The 22,769-nt window shown below is 36.9% G+C and overlaps 1 protein-coding gene across 3 annotated transcripts in view; it reads right to left on the minus strand.

The window, feature by feature from the left end:
* TP53BP2 (tumor protein p53 binding protein 2) overlaps positions 1-22,769 on the minus strand; it is an 83,795-nt gene that overhangs the window by 24,266 nt on the left and 36,760 nt on the right. For 2 of the 3 annotated variants that reach the window (XM_036756014.1, XM_036756013.1), the window contains exons 2-9: positions 15,936-16,083; positions 8,046-8,159; positions 4,772-4,851; positions 3,504-3,605; positions 2,883-3,057; positions 1,480-1,661; positions 932-1,096; positions 301-529 (exon numbers count right to left, since the gene is read on the minus strand). In XM_036756014.1, the coding sequence (XP_036611909.1) occupies positions 301-529; positions 932-1,096; positions 1,480-1,661; positions 2,883-3,057; positions 3,504-3,605; positions 4,772-4,851; positions 8,046-8,159; positions 15,936-16,083 (1,195 nt within the window). The remainder of the gene's footprint in view (positions 1-300; positions 530-931; positions 1,097-1,479; positions 1,662-2,882; positions 3,058-3,503; positions 3,606-4,771; positions 4,852-8,045; positions 8,160-15,935; positions 16,084-22,769) is intronic. The other variant, XM_036756015.1, reaches the window with a different exon arrangement.

The following is a 22,769-nucleotide window of genomic DNA, read 5'->3' on the forward strand; positions in this document are numbered from 1 at the left end:
TTCCTATCAATGAAGATAAACCAGGAACTTCTCACTTCACTTTCGTCCTACATGATTATGATCCTTAGTGTAAGAATTCCCAAACACTGAAAATACCAATGAAAGAAAGCCAATTTCAACTACAATACACAGAAAAAGGCTGTATCAACATTTAGCATTTTTATCCCCCAACGGAAATCACAACTCCCTCCCCCTGTAAACACTGTGAGCATATATAATGAGAAAATTTTTTTAAAACTAACAAAATTAGTGTAAGTCAAAGATCAACTCATTCAGGAAACAAGAAATTATTCTCACTACCTTTTGCTTGTGAGACAGCTCCAGCTCTCATATTAGGTAGCGTTTGTGTTTTGAGCAGACTATCCGATGCTTGTGTGATTAAAGAGCCATCTGGAAAGGGTGCTTTCACCAGAAGTTCTGGCCGTGAGGGAATCCGTGGCATAGTGGAGGACTGGATGTAGGGACCTACCGCCGCCACCCTACTTGGAGCTGATACCACTTGTTGGGGAAGGTTCCCATCAGACGAAATCTGAACAAAAGCAGTAACATATTTTCTTCAGTGATACATAACATATCACATACTTTCTAAGTCAGAAAAGGTCATTAAAGTTGCAGGGTTCTTGACTACAAATTAATTTCAGTTTCCAACTATGTGATAATTATGCAATAAAAATAAGGATCCAGAACAGAATGAAAGCATCTTTGTAACTGACTCAACCAGAACATTAACAAACATCAGAATTACAAGCAGCACTATACAATTAGCAGCGCCAGACAGCAAAAGAAACTGGGGTTTTTTTAAGTCTCCAGCCCGCCTTCCAGCCAAACTTAGCTGAGCTTTTCAATAGGCTATGTGTGAAGAGGTGAGCTCTGCAGGCTCACTGTCTTTTTCACTCCTCCCCCAGTTGGGGTCTCAAGCCCCTGTCCTTACTGGTCCATTTTCCTTTTGCTGCAGCGCTGCCTTCTTCTTCCACAGACGGTCCCGCAGCTCATTCACACGCTTGTCCATGACTGCTACCTCTGAATTGCGCTTGTTCAAACACTCCCTCTGTTGCTGCAGCTTGGCATTCTGCTCCTGATTCAATTTGTTCCTTAACTGAATAAAGTGAAGTAAAGAGAGAAAAGTGTAAAGGATGGGAAGACAAACCTTTCAGATGACAAAATATTCCCAAAACACGACTACCTGTCTTGAGTAAACAAGTCCTGTCATTTCCCATCTTTCAGCCCACAGCTAACTGACACCTGCTCCACTTCTAGCTGTGGTTATGAGGAATACAGCAAATTTCCCACGTGGGGTGCTATGTTTTGTTTTTGAAAGGAGTGTTTGTGTTGTTTTTATTTTGAGTTTGGCTTTTTTTTTTAGGAGAAACCACCAAATAACCAGTATTTCCTGCCAGTAGTCTATAAATCTCTATGCTCCTGCCACTGTGGTTTTTACATATAAATAGTAGTTCTACTTGTTTTTAATTAAAAAGTTACCTGCAGTTCCTTGTATAGTCGATCGAGCTCAGCTACTGCAGACTGGTTGTCATGGTATCCATCAATTCTACCATTCTTCAGCATCTCCAGTTGTCTGGTGAGTTCCTCAACTTTTGCCACGGCCAGAACCAGCTCTCTTTGTTTCTGCTGGAACAAACTATTCATCTGTTCAATTTCCTCCACTAGAAGGAGAACAAGAACACAGTAGCAATGACTGAAACAAAAAACAAGAATGGAATCCTTCCCAGGCAGTTATGCCTCTGCAAGTTTGCTAATTATAAGCAGCACAGTTTTTCAGAAATGTCTCAGAATCAACATTCTCAAAGTATACAAAGAACACAAGTGAAACATGAAAATCTGCCATCATTATCTGCAAATGTTTTTGGTGAAATGGATATAGGTACACCCTAAATAAGACTGTCCCGATCAACTGACATCATCATAATAATGGCTAATTCATAATTTGTGGATTATTCATAATTCATAATAATAATGGTTAATGCACTAGCCAAGTGATACCGCAAAGCCGTAAAACCCCCAGCACTGTTGTTTAACTGATCATTCGTTTATCAGTTTCTATGAATTATTTTTCTTCCTATAATACTGTTTTTGTGCAACTGGACATTTGCTGATATTAGAAAGAAATGTTACTCAGTAAAAAACTTACTTTGAGTTCTGTAGAACTAAATTTATAAAAACATTTTAGGAGTAGATAACAAATCTAGGTAATAATAATTGATAAAACTGAATTGTTATACCACTGAAAAAAGGCATCTCTACTAGTAAAATACTTAGACTTTTATTGCATATCATCAAACCAAAAAAGAAACAATGAAAATATTTGGTTAAAATATCTTTTCCAAAAATAGCTTCATCAAAACATCCAAAATCAGGTCTAAGAAAATAGTTATTGTAAAAAAAAATTCAGAAAAGCAACCTGTAAAAGAACTTGTTTCTTCTAACACTAATCTCTTGAAAACAAAAATATGTTATTAATTTATGTTTGTCAATAGTTTACATAAATGTTCGGAGTAAGGATAAAAAGGCTGGGTCTTTGAAAGCTTATCATACTCCAAAAATACTACAAGTATTGACGTTGAGCTTTATTTTTTCCTGTACCTTCCCTAATACTTATTTTGTCCATTCCTGTGACTTCATCAATGTGAGGACCGAGTGTTGGAAGCTCAAATGAAATTTAGAATGTTGCCTGGGTTAGAAAGCTTAAGTGATGTGCCCCTGGTCATAAAGCTGGTATTATAATAGAGGCAGGGTTTCCTGCAGATCTGCTAATTTCCAAGGCTCTTTCTTCATCTTACATATAATAGGTGCTTAACCAGTATTTATTATCGTGAATTATCTCACTCTGAACTGGACTTACATAGATTCTCTCACAGAATACTCACCTAGTTTTCCATTACTGAGTCTTTTCTGTTCTACATGACCCTTCAGGGCTCTCACTTTTTTCAACTTGGCTTCCTGATTCTCAGCAATTTCCTTAAGTCTCTTCAGTTTTTCCTGTTCTGCAGCTTGTTGCTGCTGGCGTTGATCTTGCTGCTTTAAAAACTTCAGGCGTTGTTCCTCAAGAAAGAAACAATGAATAGGCATGTTACTTTAGACAGCAGTATCAGACACTTAATGAAAAGAACAAATATTTAGATAGTAGGATTCAGAAAATACTGATTTTACTTCTTTCTGGCAAAATCAGACCAAGCAAGAAATCTATCTAAAGGTAAGACTTTATAAAACTAAAGTAAAGTAGATTCTATTATATCTCTTCTAGAAAAGTGTTATGTATAAGAATATAGAAAGTTACTCCTCTATTGAAATATCGGAATTTTAAATGAAACTGGCTAAAAGATTAAAGGTTCATTTGTGATTTAGTAATTTAGCCAAACATTTTTCCAGAAAATAAAATCCAAAGGGTTGTTTCTAATACATGAACTATTTTAAGGTCAAGTAATAACTTCCAGCTTACAAGTTTGTTCCACAACTCACAACCAATGGTGTGTGTCACAATGCAATACCTTGGTCGCCAGCATTTGCTGCTGAGCCTCAATCTGCTGCTGTTGGCGTGATGCCATCTCCTGCAGCTCAGCAAGAGTCATGTCTATCCTGGGACTATTAACCTGAAAAGGAAAAACCAAAATCCAGCTAATTACAGACGGAGCATCTAGTTTCCCTTCTCATGGGTTCTCTTTATCTTGCCTACAGTTTTAAAAGGTTTCATGTGAAAACTTGGTATGGCAAAATGACTTAAACATTTGTTTATAATAAAATAGACATGTTGATGGACACTCACAAGTTAATCTACAGGATTTACACTTACAATTTTGAATTATAAGCTAAAAATTAACTGTAAATTGATTAACATAAAAGTAGACTAACTTTAGGACTAACATAGCTGTAGTTTGTGTCATTACCATTCTTTCTATTCTAACAATTACACATAAGACAGCAAAGATACCAAACCTAGAAATGGTAACTTGTCTTCAATTAGGAATATAATGCCAACAAGTAATTTTAGTCTCTAATATACAAGGAATACTAGACTTATGCAATACTAATAATAATAATAATAGTAATAATAAATTTTACGTAGCACTTCAAGGTTTTCCAAAGCATCTTAAATGCATGACTTTCATTTGAACCTTACGACAATGTATTATTATCTCACTTTACAGTGGAGTTTTGGTGAAGTAACTTGCTCATGATCCCCCAGCTACTGAGTGTCAAAGGTTAAAGTAAAACTCAAGTCTAACTGAATCTAAAACCAGTGTTTTATCCACTATATCATTTTGCCTCTCATACAAGCAAAGGTTGTTAAACTGGAGTCCATAAACTTGTGTTTTTGCTTTTATTTTGATAATTATTTCAGTATAAATGGTTTTCTTTGCAATTTAATGTATTTTATTTTATGCATTTAAAAACATTATTCTGAGAAGGGGTAAATAAGTTTCACCATATTGCTAAAAGAGTCCATGACATGAAAAAGTTAAGAACCCCCTGGCCTAGGCTCTAAACTACAAAAGTTAAAGCTAAGGTCTCCACCTTACTTATTCCTTCCTAACACCATTACAAACAAACAAAAAAAAGAAGTTAAGGAACAACTCAGATGTACCATAGGAATTCAGTGCACTGGGTGAGAAGCAGCATAGTACAAAATAGAAAAAGGTAAAAGGCCTACAGTTCTAATCTTATCATTTATGTAACTCCGGCAAGTAATTCCTCTGAGACTGACATTTGTAAAGTTTATACCATTATTACCACAATAAATACTCAAAAAAATACTTACACCATTCTCAATTCTTCGATCACTAGGAACTTTAACCCCATTCCTTTTTGAGATAGGATCCTGAATCCTTGGTCCACTCACTAAACACAAAATTCAAAACTATACATTAAAACTAGGTGATAGAAATGTTGTGAATTCATGTGTTTCCACCACCCCCACTTTCAATTCAATACTTATTATAAATTGGCATTTTCAAATAGCACTGGAATAAGTCATCACAGTTTGGTCCTATGGCCAATTATTTGAAACCATGTATGATGGTGCTCAGTTAACGGGAGAAAAAACTGAGAAAAAACACTAACTTGGAAAACTATATAAATACATTTCTGAGGAAAAAAACAAATCTATATTATGATACCTTAACAGAGAAACAATGCCTTTGTTCATGTTACTACAGAAGCATAATATACATATATACTCTCTTGACTAATGCCTCAAACTTTCACCTTAAAATTTCTGGAGTGGACCCTCTGTTTACTGAATTCATTAAGAGTTTTGTCAAAGAACAAGGAAAATCAGTAAAATTCAAATCATCATATCTTACACTCAGTAGCTCAACAAGTGATGGAAGAGCTCAATGAAAATACATACTAAATTCTTAGTTTTGCATAGTTTGAATATGTCTTGTATGATAAAAGATTTACCCTTTTCTTAGTCAGGACTTATTCAGTATATCTATTCTATGTAACATATATTTCTGGAAAAGATCTAGCATACTATTGAGCTAATCAAATGAATAAAAAACATAATTGCTTTCTCAACTGTGTTGACTAACGTGGACCAGTACAGTCAGGTAGATTCAGAACTGTTTGAAAAACGGGATCCAAAAAGTAGTTATTACCAATACCAATTACCAAACCAATGCCAACATAATAATCTCTAGTGGACTGTCTCAGAGAGATCAATTATTTAGATGAATGCATAGATGGCATGCTTATCAGATTTGGAAATGACACAAAGCTTGGAGAGAATACATTAGACAAGAAGGCAAGACCCAAAAAATATCCCAACAAGCAAGGTCACTGGATACAATCTAATAAAGAAAGTTTACTTGGGCTCAAAAAAATATCAAGTTCCTAAGTTTAAGATGGGGAAGGAAGAATTTTCCAAGTTCATCTTCCAAAAAAAGGTGTAGCGGTTTTAGTGGACTGCAAATTCAACGTACGGACAATGAGATCTGGTAACTAAAAAGCTAATCCATCTTAAGCTTCATTAACAAGTATAGTGCCTAGAAAGAGGAAGGTGCAGGTCCGACTGTACCTAGTTTAGCCTACATTTGGAATAGTTTGTTTGGTTCTAGACAACACATAATTCAAAAAATCACAAGCTACTAGATTTAGAGCTGGAAGGAACATCAGATGCCTTACCTACTTTATTTTAAAACGTAGAACTGAGGTATAGCTAGGTTAAGTGACTTGCTCAGAGTCACCAAGCTACTAATATGTCTGCAGTAAGATCTGAACCCCAGGTCTTCCTGACTCCAGTGTTCTATCCATGACACCACATTCCCTCTGAGTCACCTTTTAGGAAGTATTAATAAGCTGAAGAGTGTCTAAGGGGGAATAACCAGGCCTTGAAATGACAACTTTTGAGTATCTGCTGAAGGAAACTGAAATGCTGATCCTGAGGGAAAGATACAAAGAGAATATAAAACAGCTGTCCGCAGGAATGGTAGAGGGTATCAGATGTTAGAGCTATAAGCAATGGGTGGAATGTGGTAGAACAGGAAAGGCACTTGAAAGTCAGAATTTCTGGCTCTGCCACCTGGTACTTGTGCTACCCTGGTCAAGGCACTTAATGTCTATGGTTCTTAGTAAATGCAGGATTTTATACTCAACAACCTCTAATGTCCCTTCCTGCTAACAATTCCACAAAGTTGCCAAGAAGCAACAAATTATGGCTTAACATAAAGAAAAACTTCCTAACAATTAGGACTATTTGAAAATAGAATGTGCTATCTCAGAAGGTAGTAGATTGCCCATCACTAGAAGTCTTTAAGTTGAGTAAGTCCTTGTGGAAAGCCAGAGTTCGAGACCTGCCTGTGAAACAGATGTGGTGCGTGACGCTGGGCAACTCTCTTCATCCCTTAGTGCTCTAGGCCATCCTCCAAGGCTCTATGTTGAAGAGGGGATGCTTACTTGCACTGGTAGAGGGAGTTTCCATACCATGGGCTTCCCATACCAATGGAGTCACAAGCCCAGTCACTATCTGTCCAGCTGTAGAAAAGATTCCTTATACATTAATCTAGATGACCTTTGAGGTCCCTTGCAACTCTGGGATTCTGTGATCTTTTATATGCTTATTTACATAAGAGTATATTAAGTAGCAAAGACTTCTTTTGAAGCCCTGGGTCCCAATTCATATACATTCTTGATCACGTTAAGTGGAGGACCTGGCTAAGTTGGAACAACTTCAATAGTACTGAATCTTTTAAACTGCTTAGAAAAGGAAAACTTTTTTTTGTTCAAGTTTCTGAACACTTTGTGACCCTGATGTTTTCTACTGTGAAAAAAGTTTGTTTCCAGATTTTATTTCTCACATTACAGTGCACTTCAACACAGACACAATGAAACTACACAGAAAGGTTAATGAATAATTTACATAGAGCCTAGTCAAAGAAGATATTTGACCTCGGAGACTAACTTGCAAAATTCAACTCATTCATCAAAAGATCCATGCAGTAATTTAAAAAGAGAAAGCAAATATAGCTCAGGTAATGCATTAAGGTTTCCTGGCACAGATATCAGGTGAAAACACACATACCATTTAAAAACTACATTAATAAAAATGGGCTAAATTTTTTTAAAAACTAAATATCTGTCAAACAAAACGATAGTTACCATGTCACATTTTTAACTATACATGTATCAGATTTCTAACAACTGCCTCCATGTACCACTTGCCCATATATTCTATTTTTAGCAACAGTGAAATTTAAGTTTTCTTTTCAAACAAATACTGAGGCAGGTAAACTGTCTTTTTTACTCAATAGAGGTATAAATCGTAGTTTTACAACTTCTCTATTAAAATATAAAACACAATTTGGTTTTGAATCAATTCTGCCTTCAAATGTCCATAATGAAATCTTCCAATATTTCAGGGTATACAAGAATATACGATCCAGGTAAAACTACTCCAAAGCCTTCTCTTAGACACTTACCTTAACATCAACTCCAGAAGACCAAAAATCAAACTATAGATATTTATTAATTCCTGTCCCCTCCCTTATCAGATGTAGATTTTTTCAAACTACAATTTATTAGAAATCACCTACCCATATCCCTGCTAGGGGGATGTTCATGGCGAAGAAAGAAACGAACTTCACTTTTCTGAACTCCAAGTCGCTGTAGAACATCAAACATTCTCTCATTATCAGCAACTGGACGCTCTTAAAGGAAAAGAGGGAGAAGAAAAGATGAAAAAAAGGTATTATGTGCACAAATTTTTAAAAAGGCAATTAGCTATTCATGCTTCACATATATGAAGTTCCATAGTAAGAAATCAATAAGATCTTGAGATAAGAAAATAAACACAGAATCTCAGAATTAAAAGGTTCTAATCCAGTTTCATCCCTAACTCCTCACTCTCTCCACCACCGTATATCCAATCAGTTGCCAAATCTTGTCATTTCTATCTCAACATCTCACATCTGTTTCTTTCTCTCCACTCACATAGCCAACATCTTAGATCAGACCATCAACTCTAGCCTGGACAAGCAACAGCCCTTTAATTAATCTTCCTGCCTCAAGTCTTTACCCACTCCAGTCCATTTTCTACAAAGATGCCAAAGTGATTTTTCTAAAGTGCAGGTTTGTTCATGTCCCTTTTCTACACCAACTCCAGTGGTTCTTATCACCTCTAAGATCAAATAGAAACTCCTCTGTTAGGCGTTCAAAGTTCTTCATAATCTGGACTCAATTATGTATCTCCTTCCTAATCTCTAGCGTCCAGAAGGAGAGGTGGAATGCCTTCCATCTTTCAGCATACATCTCTTGCCTGTTTTCCAGCTTCCCATGAGACTGTGAATGAGAGGCAGACACCTTACCACTGGACCTCCCACATATCTCCTGCTTGTTCCCTAGCCTCCTGTGGGAAGAGGAGAAATGCCATGCCATTCTATCTTACTGGTTTTCAGTTGCTGAGATGTGGAGAAAGAGGCCCATTCCATCAAGTTTCCAGCTTAGTCTCTTACCCGGAAGAAGGAGAATATCACCACTTCTTCTGCATCAAGTACTTGTCCCCTTGTCTAAAGTGCCCAAGGTTCTGAAAGGACTCTACCCTTAGGTAATAATACCACTGACTTTGAAAATCTCTCTAAATTTCTCACTTAATGATTAACAAACTCCCACCAGGTTATACAGTGATTCTGAAGCCCTGTGGGTCATCAATCAAATTCCAGTCACCATTAGGCATTCCACTGCACTATTTTAATTACTATAATTTTTTTAAACCTAATTTTATTTTCAGGTCTGAATTCTCTCCCACTCACCCACCTTCACTGAGAAAGCAAGAAAAACAAAATCTATTACAAATATGTACAGTCATGCAAAACAATTCTGACATTAGTCATACCCAAAAAAAAAGCCTCAATCTGCACTCTGAGTCTATCACTTCTCTATCTAGAAGTGCATAGCAAGTTTCATCATGAGTCTTTTGAAATTAGGTTTAGTCATTGTGTTAATCAGAGTTCCCAAGTCTTTGAAAGTTCTTTTTTTTACAATATTGTTGTTACTGTATAAATTTTTCTCCTGGTTATGCTCACAAGTTTTCCCAGGTTTCTCTAAAAACATTCCCTTTATCATTTCTTACAGCACAATAATATTCTATCATCCTCATATACTATAACCTGTTAAGCTGTTCCCCAACTACTGGGCAATCTCTTAAGTGGAAACTTCCATAATTTTTTTTTGGTGCCTAATGAATCCTTTTCCTCTGTCTATGGTCTCACTGAGGTGCAGAGCTAGCAGTGGTATTGCTGGGTCAAAGGCTATGCATAGTTTAATAGCTTTTGAGACAGTTCCAAATCACTTTCTAGTAGGACTGTACAAGTCCATCAATAGTGCATTTAAAGTAACTGTTTTCTCACTGATCTTCCAGCATTTATCATTTTCTGTTTTTGTCAACTTAAGCAATCTAATAGGTGTGAGGTAGTACCTCAAGAATTGTTTTAATTTGTATTTATCTATTAGTGAGTTAGAATTTTTTTTTCATATGCCTATTAATAGCTTGGATGTCTTCCTCTGAAAACCACCTATTCAGATGCTTTGACCATTTATCAACTGGGGAATGGCTCATCCTATAAATTTGAATCAGTTCCCTAGTATTTTAGAAAGGAGACTTTTATCAAAGACACTTGATTCAAAGACTTTTTCCCCATTCCCTAGTCCTCTTCCAATTTTAGATGCACTGGTTCTGTTCATGCAAAAAACCCTTTTTAACTTTATGTTGTCCACTTTACTTCCTGTGAATTTCTTTATCTCTTGTTTGGTCACTGAACTCTTCCCCTACCCATAGATCTGACAGGTAATCTCTTCCATGCTCCGCTAAATTGTTTATGAAGTTTTTATGCTAAATCATGTACACATTTGGAGCTTATCTTCATGGTGATATGCTGGTCCACACTTAGTTTTGTCTACTTTTCCTAACAATTTCTGATAAGGAGTGAATTCTTACCCCAGTAGCTGGGATGTCTGTATCAAACATTAGGCAACTATGCTTGTTTGTTTCTAATCTGTTCCACTGATTAACTTCTGTATTTCCTAACCAGTACCAAATTGTTTTAATAATAATAGCTAGTATTTATATAGCACTTTGCTAAGCACTTTACAAATATTATTTTATTTGATCCTCACGACAATCCTGGGAGGCAGATGCTATTGTTATGCTCATTTTATAGATGATGAAATTGAGGAAAACAAAGGTTAAGTGACCTGTCCAGGGTCACACAGCTAGTACCTCTCTGAAGCCACATTTGAACTCTGGTCTTCCTGACTGCAGGACCAGTGTTCTATTCACTGTGCCACCTACTGGCTTTAACGGCTTTGTAGTATGGTTTGAGATCTGGTACTGCTAGATCTCCTTCCTTCCCACTTTTTCATTAATTCCTTTTTTGACCTTTTGTTCCTACAGCTGAATTCTACTGTTATTTTTTTCTAGCTCTATAAAGCAATACTTTGGTAGTTTCATTGTTATGGCACTGAATATGTAAACTAACTTAAATAGTATTATCATTTTTAATATACCAGCACAGCCTAACAATGATCAATTAATACTTCTCCAATTATTTAAATCTGCCTTGATTTGGGTAAACAAAGGTTTGTAATTGTGTGCATATAATTCCTATGTTATCTTAGCAGGCGGACTCCCAAGTATTTTATACTATCTGTAGTTTTTTTCAATGAAATTTGTTATTCTATCTTTTCCTGCTGAATTTTGATGGCAATAATTTAGTAATGCTGATGATTTTGTGTGGTTTTATTTTATATCCTGCAACTTTGCTGAAACTGCTCATTGTTTCAATTAGTTTTTTAGGAGACTCTCTAAGCAACATCATAATGGCAAAAAGTGATAGTTGTTCCTCTCTTTGCCTATGCTCATTTCCTCAATTTCTTTTTCTAGTCTTCTTGCTATCAATAGCATTTCTAGCACTATACTAAATAGTAATGATGATAATGGACATCCTTGCTGATCTTATATACAATGTTGAACCTTGGTTTTAAATAGATACTACTTGTCATGTTAAAGAAAGCTATATTCCCATACTCAAAATTTTTATTGTTTTTATGATTAATAAGGTCAATTATGCTTATACTATTCCATATATTGAACCAGTCCTTCATTCCTGGTATAAATCCAGTCTGGTCATAGTGTATAGTCTTTGTGACATGTTGCTGTCATCTCCTTGCTCATATTTAATTTTAAAATTTTGTATCAATATTTATTGGAGGTATTGGTCTATAGTTTTCTTGCTCAGTTTTAGTTCTAGCTAGTTTATGTAGCAAGACCATATTTGTGTCACAGAAGTAATTTGATAGGACTCTCCCAGGCAGAGATGAGGAGGTAAAAGGCAAGGAGAAGGAAGATAGAATGTCATACATGGGAGAAGAGCAGGAGGCCAGTTTAATTGGAAGACAGTCTGAAATCACTGTGGGCAAGTATAACACATTATAAAGAGTAATGAATTTTGGGAGATTTCCAGGGGTGGAGCCAAGATGGCAGCTGGAAAGCAGGGACTTGGGTGAGCTCCCCACCACGTCCCTCCAAAAACCTATAACAAATGGCTCTGAACAAATTCTAGAACTGCAGAACCCACAAAATAGCACAGGGAAGCAGGGATCCAGCCCAGGACAGCCTGGATGGTTGCTGGATGAGGTCTATCACACACAGAGTGGAGGGGAGCACAGCTCAGCATGGGAGGCAGCAGGACCAGCCAGACCAGGAGCCGGGAAGAACAGGCCCTAGCACCCTGAATCAGCGAGCTGTGGCAGTTACCAGACTTCTCAACCCACAAACACCAAAGACAACAGAGAAGGTTAGTGGGAAAAGCTGCAGGGAACAGAGTTGCAGTTTGGCCACCTCCCCAGGGGCAGTGGGGGAGGTGCAGCTACAGAACTACAGCTGAAGTTACTTCCGGCCCCAGGCCCACGTGGTGGGAGGAATTAAGTGGCAGATCAGAGCAGGAGTGAAGAGCCTGCTGAAGATTTGCATCAGGTCCAGGTTGGTGGTTCTTGAGGAAGGAGGAGTGCTGGGGTGGCAGAGCTGGCTGTATAGAAATAGCTCTGAAATCAACAACACATCCCCTCAAGCTTGGAACAAAGTACCCTTTGCTCTACAAGCTGTCACACCCCAACAAAAAACTCAAGGGTCAAGTAAGTTGGCTGGGAACATGGCCAGGCAGCAAAAACGCACTCAGATTCAGTCTCAGACTTTGGAATCTTTCTTTGGTGACAAAGAAGACCAAAACATATAGCCAGAAGTCAACAAAGTGCAAGAGCCTACACCAAAAGCCTCCAAGAAAAACATGAACTGGTCTCAGGCCATGGAAGAGCTCAAAAAGGATTTGGAAAAGCAAGTTAGAGAAGTAGAGGAAAAATTGGGAAGAGAAATGAGAATGATGCAAAAAAATCATGAAAAACAAGTCAATGACTTGCTAAAGGAGACCCAAAAAAATAATGAAGAAAACAACACTTTAAAAAACAGACTAACTCAAATGGCAAAAGAGTTCCAAAAAGCCAATGAGGAGAAGAATGCCTTGAAAGGAAGAATTAGCCAAATGGAAAAGGAGGTCCAAAAGACCACTGAGGAAAATACTACCTTAAAAATTAAACCGGAACAAGTGGAACCTAGTGACTTGATGAGAAATCACGATATTATAAAACAGAACCAAAGGAATGAAAAAGTGGAAGACAATGTCAAATACCTCATTGGAAAAACCACTGACCTAGAAAATAGATCCAGGAGAGATAATTTAAAAACTACTGGACTACCTGAAAGCCATGATCAAAAAAAGAGCCTAGTTATCATCTTTCAAGAAATTATCAAGGAGAATTGCCCTGATATTCTAGAGCCAGAGGGTAAAATAGAAATTGAAAGAATCCAGCGATCGCCTCCTCAAATAGACCCCAAAAAGAAAACTCCTAGGAACATTGTTGCCAAATTTCAGAGCTCCCAGGTCAAGGAGAAAATACTGAAAGCAGCCAGAAAGAAACAATTTGAATATTGTGGAAAAACAATCAGGATAACACAGGATCTGGCAGCTTCCACATTAAGGGACCGAAGGGCTTGGAATACAATATTCTGGAGGTCAATGGAGCTAGGATTAAAACCAAGAATCACCTACCCAGCAAAACTGAGTATCATGCTCCAAGGCAAAATATGGACTTTCAATAAAATAGAGGACTTTCAAGCTTTCTCAGTGAAAAGAACAGAGCTGAATAGAAAATCTGACTTTCAAACACAAGAATCAAGAGAAGCATGAAAAGGTAAACAAGAAAGAGAAATCATAAGGGACTTACTAAAATTGAACTGTTTTGTATACATTCCTACATAGAAAGATGATGTGTATGATTCATGAGACCTCAATATCATAGTAGCTGAAAGGAATATGCATACATATGTGTGTGTGTATACATATATACATAGGTGTGTGTCCATGTACGTATATATGTAGATATATATAGATAGATACACACACACACACACACACACACATATACAGGGCACAGGGTGAGTTGAATATGAAGGGATGACATCTAAAAAAATAAAATCAATTTAAGGGATAAGAGAGGAATATATTGAGAGAGGGAGAAAGGGAGAAATAGAAGGGGGTAAATTATCTCGCATAAAAGTGGCAAGAAAAAGTGGTTCTGTAGGAAGGGAAGAGGGGGCAGGTGAGGGGGAATGAGTAAATCCTGCTCTCATTGGATTTGACATGAGGAGGGAATACCATTAACACTCAATTGGGTATCTTACCCCAAGGAAAGAAGGAGGAAGAAGATAAAAAAGGGGGGATGATAGAAGGGAGGGCAGACAGGGGGAGGAGGTAATCAAAAACAAACACTGTCGAAAAGGGACAGGGTCAAGGGAGAAAATTCAATAAAGGGGGATAGGTTAGGAAAGAGCAAAACATAGTTAATCTTTCACGACATGAGTATTGTGGAAGGGTTTTACATAATGATACGCATGTGGCCTATGTTGAATTGCTTGCCTTCTTAGGGAGGGTGGGGAGGGAAGAGGGGAGAGAATTTGGAACTCAGTTTTAAAAAGAGACATTCGAAAACAACAACAACAAAAAGTTTTTGCATGCAACTAGGAAATAAGATACACAGGCAATGGGGCATAGAAATTTATCTTGCCCTACAAGAGAAGAAGGGAAAGGGGGATGGGAGGCGAGTGGGGTGACAGATGGGAGGGCTGACTAGGGAATGGGGCAACCAGAATATACGCCATCTTGGAGTGGGGGGAGGGTAGACATGGGGAAAAAATTTGTAATTCAAACTTTTGTGAAAATCAATGCTGAAAACTAAATATATTAAATAAATTTTTGAAAAAAGTAATGAATTTTGAATGCAAAGATTTATGTTCACATTCTGGCTCTGTCATTCACTCGTGAGATCTTGGGCAAGTCTCTTCACTTCTCTAGGGTTCAGTTACTCAGCTATAAAATGCAGGTGTTAAATAAGATGACCTCTTAAGTGCCTTCAGCTCTATAATCCATTATCCTATGAAATAACTCCAGAAATGCAGGCTGTAAAAGGCTTTAAAAACCAAATAGAATTTATACTTGATCTTAAAGGCAAGAAGAAACCACAGGAGGATCTTGACCAGGGAAGCGACCTAAGCATACCTGTGCTTTTAGGAATAGCAATTTAGCAGGTCTACCCAGATCCCCTTCCTACTCAACAAGGCCAGGAGCTTCATCTTGCCTAGTTCAATTCTATATTACCCCGTTCTCTAAGTTCTTTGTTATCTTATCTTCTGGCTGATCTCTCCTAGACAAGCCCCAGCCTTGGATCACTCCCAACATCAGCTGCCTTTGCTCCTATTCATGTACTCATGCTAAATGAAGTTGGCAAAAGTAATGAAATTTTGCTGACTGGGTTCACTATAAAATTATTACATAATCTCAAGTGGGTTCTCACTGTAGTAAGGCAAACTTTTAACACCTCCCTCATCAGTGAGTTATCTCACTGACCACAGTTACTTTTCCAAACCTTTTCATTCTTCCTCAAACCTCCCAAAAGAGCCAAATAATTAATTGAATAATAATAATAATAATACATATTTTCCTTGTGTTGTTTAAGGGCATGAGAAAAGGGGGGGGAAAGAAACAAAAAAGTTTCTAACAAACCCTCAGATACTGAATTTTGAAAGCTCATATTCAAAAGATCAAAATTTCACCTTAACATAAAGTAGTTTGCTTTTAAAAATTTAAGACTATGCTGCTTCAAAAATGTTTTGTCATACAAAACTTGAACTTTATTTGAAGAGCAATTCACATTGATGTATCAATTGGCAAAGCCAGAACTAGAAATGACATCTCCTGACTCTACTATTCTTTCTACAAATGTTCTTGAGGATAAACATGAGTGCTTTTTAAATAAAATCTTACAATATCACCAAAGTAATGAAGGATCATAATGACACAGCCATAAGATTAGATTACCTGAACCACCCCACACTTCAGCCAAATGGCAGTCATTCTCTCCAGGCTCCTTACATAACTCTACCACATCTCTGCATGTTGTTTCTGGTGTAACTGGAACCTCTGTGAAGTGTTGTTCATTGTTGCTAAGGTACACCGTAAGAAACATCTAAAAATAAAGGAAAAAAAGTAATAATGTACCCTGAATCACATCACTGAACATAACTCTAGAAATGTAGGGTGGAAATAGACTGCAAAAGGCTTTAAGGCTTCTATGAAAAGTATCCCTTTTTCCTTATTTACAACTATTTATGTAAAGTACATTTTAAAAATTATTTGTGTAACCTCTGAACCAAAGAGTATAAAAATCCTGTCCCTTTTACCATGTTTGATGTTTGTTTTGTTATACTTTGTCTCTTTCAACTTTGATTAGACTAATATGAACTTAATCAAAAACTGATTTGAAGAACCTATTGTTCCAAACCAACATTTCCTTTCCACAGAAATGTGCATAATGTCACATGCACACTACACACACTTTTACAAAACATCTGGGCCCTTCAAATATTTAATCACATAACTATGAGAATTAAAATAACCTTTGTTACAATAAAATTCTTTAAAAGTTGGATACAAATAGGGGATCAGTAACAGCCAAACACCCAAAAAGTTATTATAGGAGGTTGAAGCAGGGTAACTATAAGCAAGGTGGGCAGAAAGACTATTAAGTCACACTGAAATATAACACTGAATAATTGTAAATCTCTGTGAAAAGTGGCAAGAGAAAGACTAAATTCAATAACCAATAATCCCCATAGGATGGCTCCTTTGGAGAAAAAGCACCGGACCACAGTTCTGTAAGATATGGCTGTGAACAAGCCTTTCAACGTAGTGGTGCAAACATGAAAGAGGGCCACCACACTTGCCAAAAAAAATAACAATGCTATCAGCATCATCTTGGCATATATAGGACAATAACATATTCAAGGTATTTTTACCTTGAACTCAAGCAGAACAAGTCACTTTGTCAAATACAAATGTAGCTTTTATCCATATAAGGGCATAACCACAGCTTAAGGTTGTAAGACAATTTTGAATACAATAAAATCCTAATAATATCTAAGTTCCCTGAAAATAACAAATTCTTCCCCTTAACAAGACAGTGTATATATTAGATTTAAAGAAAACGTTTTTTATCAAAATAATTCCTATAACAATCTTGAGTAAACGTAAATCAAAACAGACACAAAATTCTATGGGTTTTGTCTTTAAAAAAGACAAGTTAAATGGGACATCTGGTACAGCTTTTTCTTGTTTTTAAAACATTGAAGTCTCCCAAAAATTTTTGTAGGAAAAATTTTAATAAAAGATAGTATCCACCTTCCTTTGTCACCATTCTACAGTCATCACATACAGGGAGACTTTAAACACAAAACACCACAGTTTCAATGTGAGTCATTCCCAAAGAAAGGGAGCAACCTGCTTACCAAAAAAAAAAAAAAAAGATGTAGCAAACGAGTAACTATGGAAAAGGTAAAAATACTGAAAAAATTGGTTAGCTGTTATTTATTTAGACTGTTAGTTATTTAGACTGAATACATAATGGCTAATTTTAGTATCAATCTCAGTTTGATATCCATAATGCATTTTAGTATTTCTGAAACATTCATGTTCAAAATATCTTTATCAACTTTTTTTTAAAAACCATCTCCAGGGGCAGCTAGGTGGCACAGTGGGTAGAGCACTGGCCCTGGAGTCAGGAGGACCTGAGTTCAAATCCAGCCTCAGACACTTAACACACTTACCAGCTGTGTGAGCTTGGGCAAGTCACTTAATAACCCCAATTGCCCTGCCTTCCCCCCTCCAAAAAATAAAACAATCTCCATCAGTCCTAGCTAACAGAAGTGAAACAGGAAAAAAGGACTATAATTTGAAGCACAATTTTTTTTTACAGAATATACTCTTAAAATAGTCATCATATTTAAAATATGGAATTTATACATACGAATCAAAAGTAAGCACTATCCTGGGTACTTTGGAGCAATTTTTGTTGTTGTTGAATGAGTCCTTACACCCCCAGTTTGTGTCCATCTTGGTAACCATTCTGGATTTCATATTCCTAGACTGTTCCATTGATCAGCTTTGTTTTTTTAGCCAATGAAACAAAAATGTTTTTTGATAATTACTACATTATCTGAAGTCTGGGACTCTTTAGGTCTCCTTTATCGCCCTCTTTTTTTTCCCATTATTTCCCTTGATACCTTCAAACTTTTGTTCCTGTGAAGTAAACCTTTGGTAGCGTTATCAGGTAAACCGCTGGCACGGTACGTTAAAGTGGTACTGGTAAATTAATTCAGGTAACATTGTCACTTTTTTCACAAAAGCATAGTTCAACCATGAACAATTCCTTTCCTGAGTCCATTTCTATAGAGTTTAATTTTTTTTTTTTTTGGTATCACAGACCCCTCCTTAGTGATTGGTGAAATCTATGGACTCCTCAGAATGTTTTTAAATGCACAAAATAAAATACATAGGATTACAAAGGAAAACAATTATATTGAAAAAGGGGTTTTCCAAAATTTTTTTTGGAGAGGGAAGGCAGGGCAATTGGGGTTAAGTGACTTGCCCAAGGTCACACAGCTATTACATGTGTCAAGTGTCTGAGGCTGGATTTGAACTCAGGTCCTCCTGACTCCAGGGCCGGTGCTCTACTGACTGTGCCACCTAGCTGCCCCCTTTAACATCTGTTTCTAATGAAGGCATCATCATCTTTTCAATCATCCAGATTCATAACCTTGGAGTTATCTAGACTCTCCCCCCTCTTTTATTCATATATTCAAACATGACTAAGACTTTCAGGTTCTATTTCCACATCATTTCTTATATTGTGTTCCTTTCTACTCACAGAGCCAACACTCAAACTGAAGCTCTCATCATTTCTTGCCTGGACTATTATAACAGCCTCTCCTTATGGTCTCCCTGATTCCAGTCTTCCCTTCACACAGCTACCATCATCCTAAGGCAAAAGTATGACCAGTTAAAAAACTAGTTAAAATCCCCCAGTTTAGAAACAGTCAGAGTAGCTGCTATACAAGGTTTTTTTTTCTAAAGGCAAACTCCTTAATCTGGCATTTAGGGTCATCAATCTGGCCTCCATTTACTTTTCTGGTTTTATTCATACTACTCCTCATTCACAAACTATATATTTTAGTTATTCTAGACCACTAGCCATTCTTTAAATTTGATACTATACTTCCTGCTTCTGTGAATTCCCTCATCTTTACTTCTCAGAATTTTTGTCCTCCTTCAAGGCTCAGTTCAGGTGCCACCTTCTCTGTGAAACCTTCCCTAATCCTCTCAGTTGATAGTGTACCTTTCCTCAATTTTCCTTGTATTATACTTATTGGTATCCATATTGTTTACCCTAGTGGAATGCAAACTTCTCAAAGAAATAACAGCCTCATTTTTGTCTTTGTATTCCTACTGCCTTGGACATAGTAGGTGCTTAATGATTGTTGAATAAATGATGTCTCAAAGTCAACTTGTACCAAGGGTTCACATGTGTGACTGCTATGGAAAGGTTTCAGGTAAGCAATACATAGGCACTATACTTAAAGGATCTCAAAAAGAGTGAATAGTCGGGTGAGGTTAGTAACAACAAGTTTCTAGCCAGAACGACAGAATATCCTCCTAACCTGGTGACAAGTGCCTCCCTTTTAGTAGCTGCTTCTGGGAATGCTATATACAAAGGTATAAAGAAAGAAAATCAAGCAACTTGCAGATTAGTATACCAGTGTATTTTTAAAAAAAAAAAAAAAGGTTATCAAGACAGGAAGATAGCAGTCATGGCAATGAGTAAAGGTCCTGAGATATTTCTGCCAGAGAGTTCAGATTTGTTGAACAACCAATCGGGAGGTAGAAAATGCACATTTATTAAGTGCTTACTATGTGCCAGGCCCTGTACTATGGTTTTACAACATTTTTTCACTTAGTCTTATTTAATCCTTACTACAACCTTCTTGAGACATAAGTGCTATTACTATCCCAATTTCATCATTGAGAAGGCTGAGGCAGGCAGAAGTTAAATGACTTACCCAAGGTCACACAGCTACAAAGCATCTGAGGCCAGATTTGAATTCAGGTTTTCCTGACTCAGGGCCCAAAGCATTATTTACTTATCTACTGTACTTCTGCTTCTATGGAATTACAGAAGTAATATACAAAATAATCTTTGCCTTTAAGAAACTTATAATCCAGGTGAGAAGAAAAGACAAGCACACATGAAACATTACATAATTGTATGATACAGACTACATACAACACAGGAATTCACAAAAGCAGATCTAGCAAAAGGAAGCTACTACCAATTCTTGGGCAGGCAGAGATAATGGTGGTCTTGTAAGACTATGTCTTCTGCGAGTACTGCTATCCTTCTAATCACCCAGACTCCTAACCTATGAGTCATATTCTTCCCTCTCTCTCATCTCTCATACCCAGTCTGTTACTACCAAATCTGATTAATTCAACCTTCTCAAAATTTTTTCTATCTGAACTCTTCCCTCCACTCATACAGGCCTTCATCACCTTTCACTCGGCCTCCTAATTGGTTTCTTTACATCAGTGCGCCTCACAGTTGCCAAAAGATTATTTCTAAATCACAGGCTTAATAGCTCCAATGATGTCACTCCCCTGTTCAATAACATCCAGCAGCTTCCTTTCAGCTCTAGGACAAAATACAAACTCCTCTGTTCGGCATTTAAAGCCCCTCACACACCAGCTCAGACCTATATTTTCTAGTTGATTATGTAGTATTGTCCTTCACACATACGGCGCTTCAGCCAAACTGGCCTGCCATTCAATCTCTCACCTCTATACTTTTGCCCAGGTTCTCTTCCAAGTCTTGAATACTCTCCCTCCTCACCTCTGCCCCCTTGATATTCCCATGCCTATTCAAAGTTCAGCTCAATTGCCACCTCTTTCAAGTGGCACAGATATAAATGATAGAGACAGAAAGAGAGATAGAGATATGTAATGTATGTGTATATGCTATATATGTATGTGTATGTTAATACATCCACATACACACATATACACATGCACATATATGTATGTGTGTATCCTATATTTACTTCTCTATGATCATGTTGTAATACCTCAGTAGAATGTATAGAATATAAGTTCCTTAGGGACAGAGATCACCTCATTTTTGTATTGGTGCTCCGCAGTGCCTAGAACATATAGGTGTTTAATAAATACCTGTTGATTAAGAGGTTTTATATATGCAAATCAGTTATGTGAATATAAATTGTAGTTCACAACCCAAAGACAAACTCTTCAATGGAATGAAGGCAGAGGAAGGAAGCTTAGAATTCAATCTTGAAAGATATCCATAGACTGGGTAAAACTCAATATAGTCAGTCCAGCAAAAACAAAACCAAAGTAAAAATGGCCAATGAAATAGAAAGGCCAGGAAAAAAACAACACAGAAACCAAGGGGGAAATGTTCTGTGCATGAAAAGATAAAAACTAACCGGGATTTAGAAGGTTCTATTAAAAATTCACATTGACTTTACGATTCTGATTTCATCTTTTAACAGCCCAGCTTAAAGCACTTTTCAAACCTCAATTGGTTTTCACCCAATGTAAAGGAGATAAAAACGTTAACAAGGAAAACGACACAGTGTGACTGGGTAACTTACCCCAATAATATCAGTTTAGTACTTGTCCCAATTCTTCTTCCTAGTCCCAGTTCTAATTCCCAAATTATACTCTGCTGCATTCCTCATGTGGACATCAAGACAAGGGTGCAGCCAATTTAAAACAGGTAGAGCAGATTCTGTACCTAAGTAACCAGAATTCCTCCCTCAACTGTTAAACTACTCACAGAATAGAGGAGTATGTGGTACCCTGGGAAGGCTAGATATTCTGTTCAGCCTTCCAGCTACCAAAGGTCCAAAATGAGGACAAAATGAACAAGTGTTGAGAACACAGGTAAAGTGCAGTCCTAGGGGACTTAAGAGATCAAAAGATCTATCACTTCAATCAGAACTTGTATGCTTATGCACTAGTTTTGTGATCTTAGGCAAATCATACCTCTCTGTTGCAGCTTCATTGTTTACAAAATGAAATAATAATACTAGTACTACTTTTACCTCACTATATTACTGTTGGGAAACCTTAAAAGCCCTACAGAAATGTGAACTATCATTACTAGGGTGAAGAATAAATGAACAATTTACTCAAAAGAAATGTTTTCAGAAATATAATTACTAAGAATATTACAAGTGTAGTATGTGAAATACAAGCATATTTGCAAGTATTTATTTCAAATATAGACTACACAAGGTACATTATTTAAAGAACATTTACACTAAAATGGAGCCAAAGAGCAAGAAAGTCTAAACTTTAATACTTTCATTGTTTTTTTTATTTTTTTGCAGAAAGGAAGGTAGGGCAATTGGGGTTAAGTGACTTGCCCAAGGTCACACAACTACTAAGTGTGTCACGTGTCTGAGGCTGGATTTGAACTCAGGTCCTCCTGACTTCAGGGTGGATGCTCTACTCACTTGCACCACCTAGCTGCCCCTAATACTTTAATTGTAAACACATTTTTAAGGCGGAAAAAAAAAATGCAAACTTGTCAATAGCTAGTTGCAATGCTAAAAATTAGCTTCAGCTCTACACAGGAAGTTATTAAAAGTTACTTTACACTTTTAAACACTAAATGTGGACCCTCAAAACAGCACCATTTTGAAAAGTTACCAAAAAATCAGCTATTTCTCAAAATTAAGTCAGAAGTTTTCAAACTGAAGGTTCTCCACTTAATCTTAGATCCCTACTAAAGAGAAAGCACTT

The sequence above is a fragment of the Trichosurus vulpecula genome, chromosome 4 (genome assembly GCF_011100635.1).
Source record: "Trichosurus vulpecula isolate mTriVul1 chromosome 4, mTriVul1.pri, whole genome shotgun sequence".
Lineage (NCBI taxonomy): Eukaryota > Metazoa > Chordata > Mammalia > Diprotodontia > Phalangeridae > Trichosurus > Trichosurus vulpecula.